This window comes from Penaeus monodon, chromosome 33, assembly GCF_015228065.2.
Source record: "Penaeus monodon isolate SGIC_2016 chromosome 33, NSTDA_Pmon_1, whole genome shotgun sequence".
Lineage (NCBI taxonomy): Eukaryota > Metazoa > Arthropoda > Malacostraca > Decapoda > Penaeidae > Penaeus > Penaeus monodon.
In genome coordinates, this window is record NC_051418.1 from 11,289,544 (window position 1) to 11,289,771 (window position 228).

Here is a 228-nt window from a genome sequence, read left to right on the forward strand (position 1 = left end):
TCATAAAACACATGAAATGAAGCTGCAGATGAAGCTCAATACCCACAAACTTTTCATACATCTGCAGCCAGTCCTCAACGCCCCAATCCTGCTTCTGGAACAGCGGGTCGTCAAACTCCCCCACGCCCACGCCCGCGCTGTGGTCGCATTGCACTGGCTCTCCGTGGGCGTGATCACACTGGCCGTGGGCGTGATGGTGCTCGGACATGCTGAAAAGAAAAAGGAAAA

General features: G+C 53.9%; 1 protein-coding gene across 1 annotated transcript in view; it reads right to left on the reverse strand.

Moving 5' to 3' along the window:
* The window catches only part of LOC119594028 (thiopurine S-methyltransferase-like), a 5,910-nt gene that overhangs the window by 4,193 nt on the left and 1,489 nt on the right, over window positions 1-228 (reverse strand). The window contains exon 2 of the mRNA XM_037943056.1: window positions 47-209. Within this exon, the coding sequence (XP_037798984.1) occupies window positions 47-208 (162 nt within the window). The 5' untranslated portion in view covers window position 209. The remainder of the gene's footprint in view (window positions 1-46; window positions 210-228) is intronic.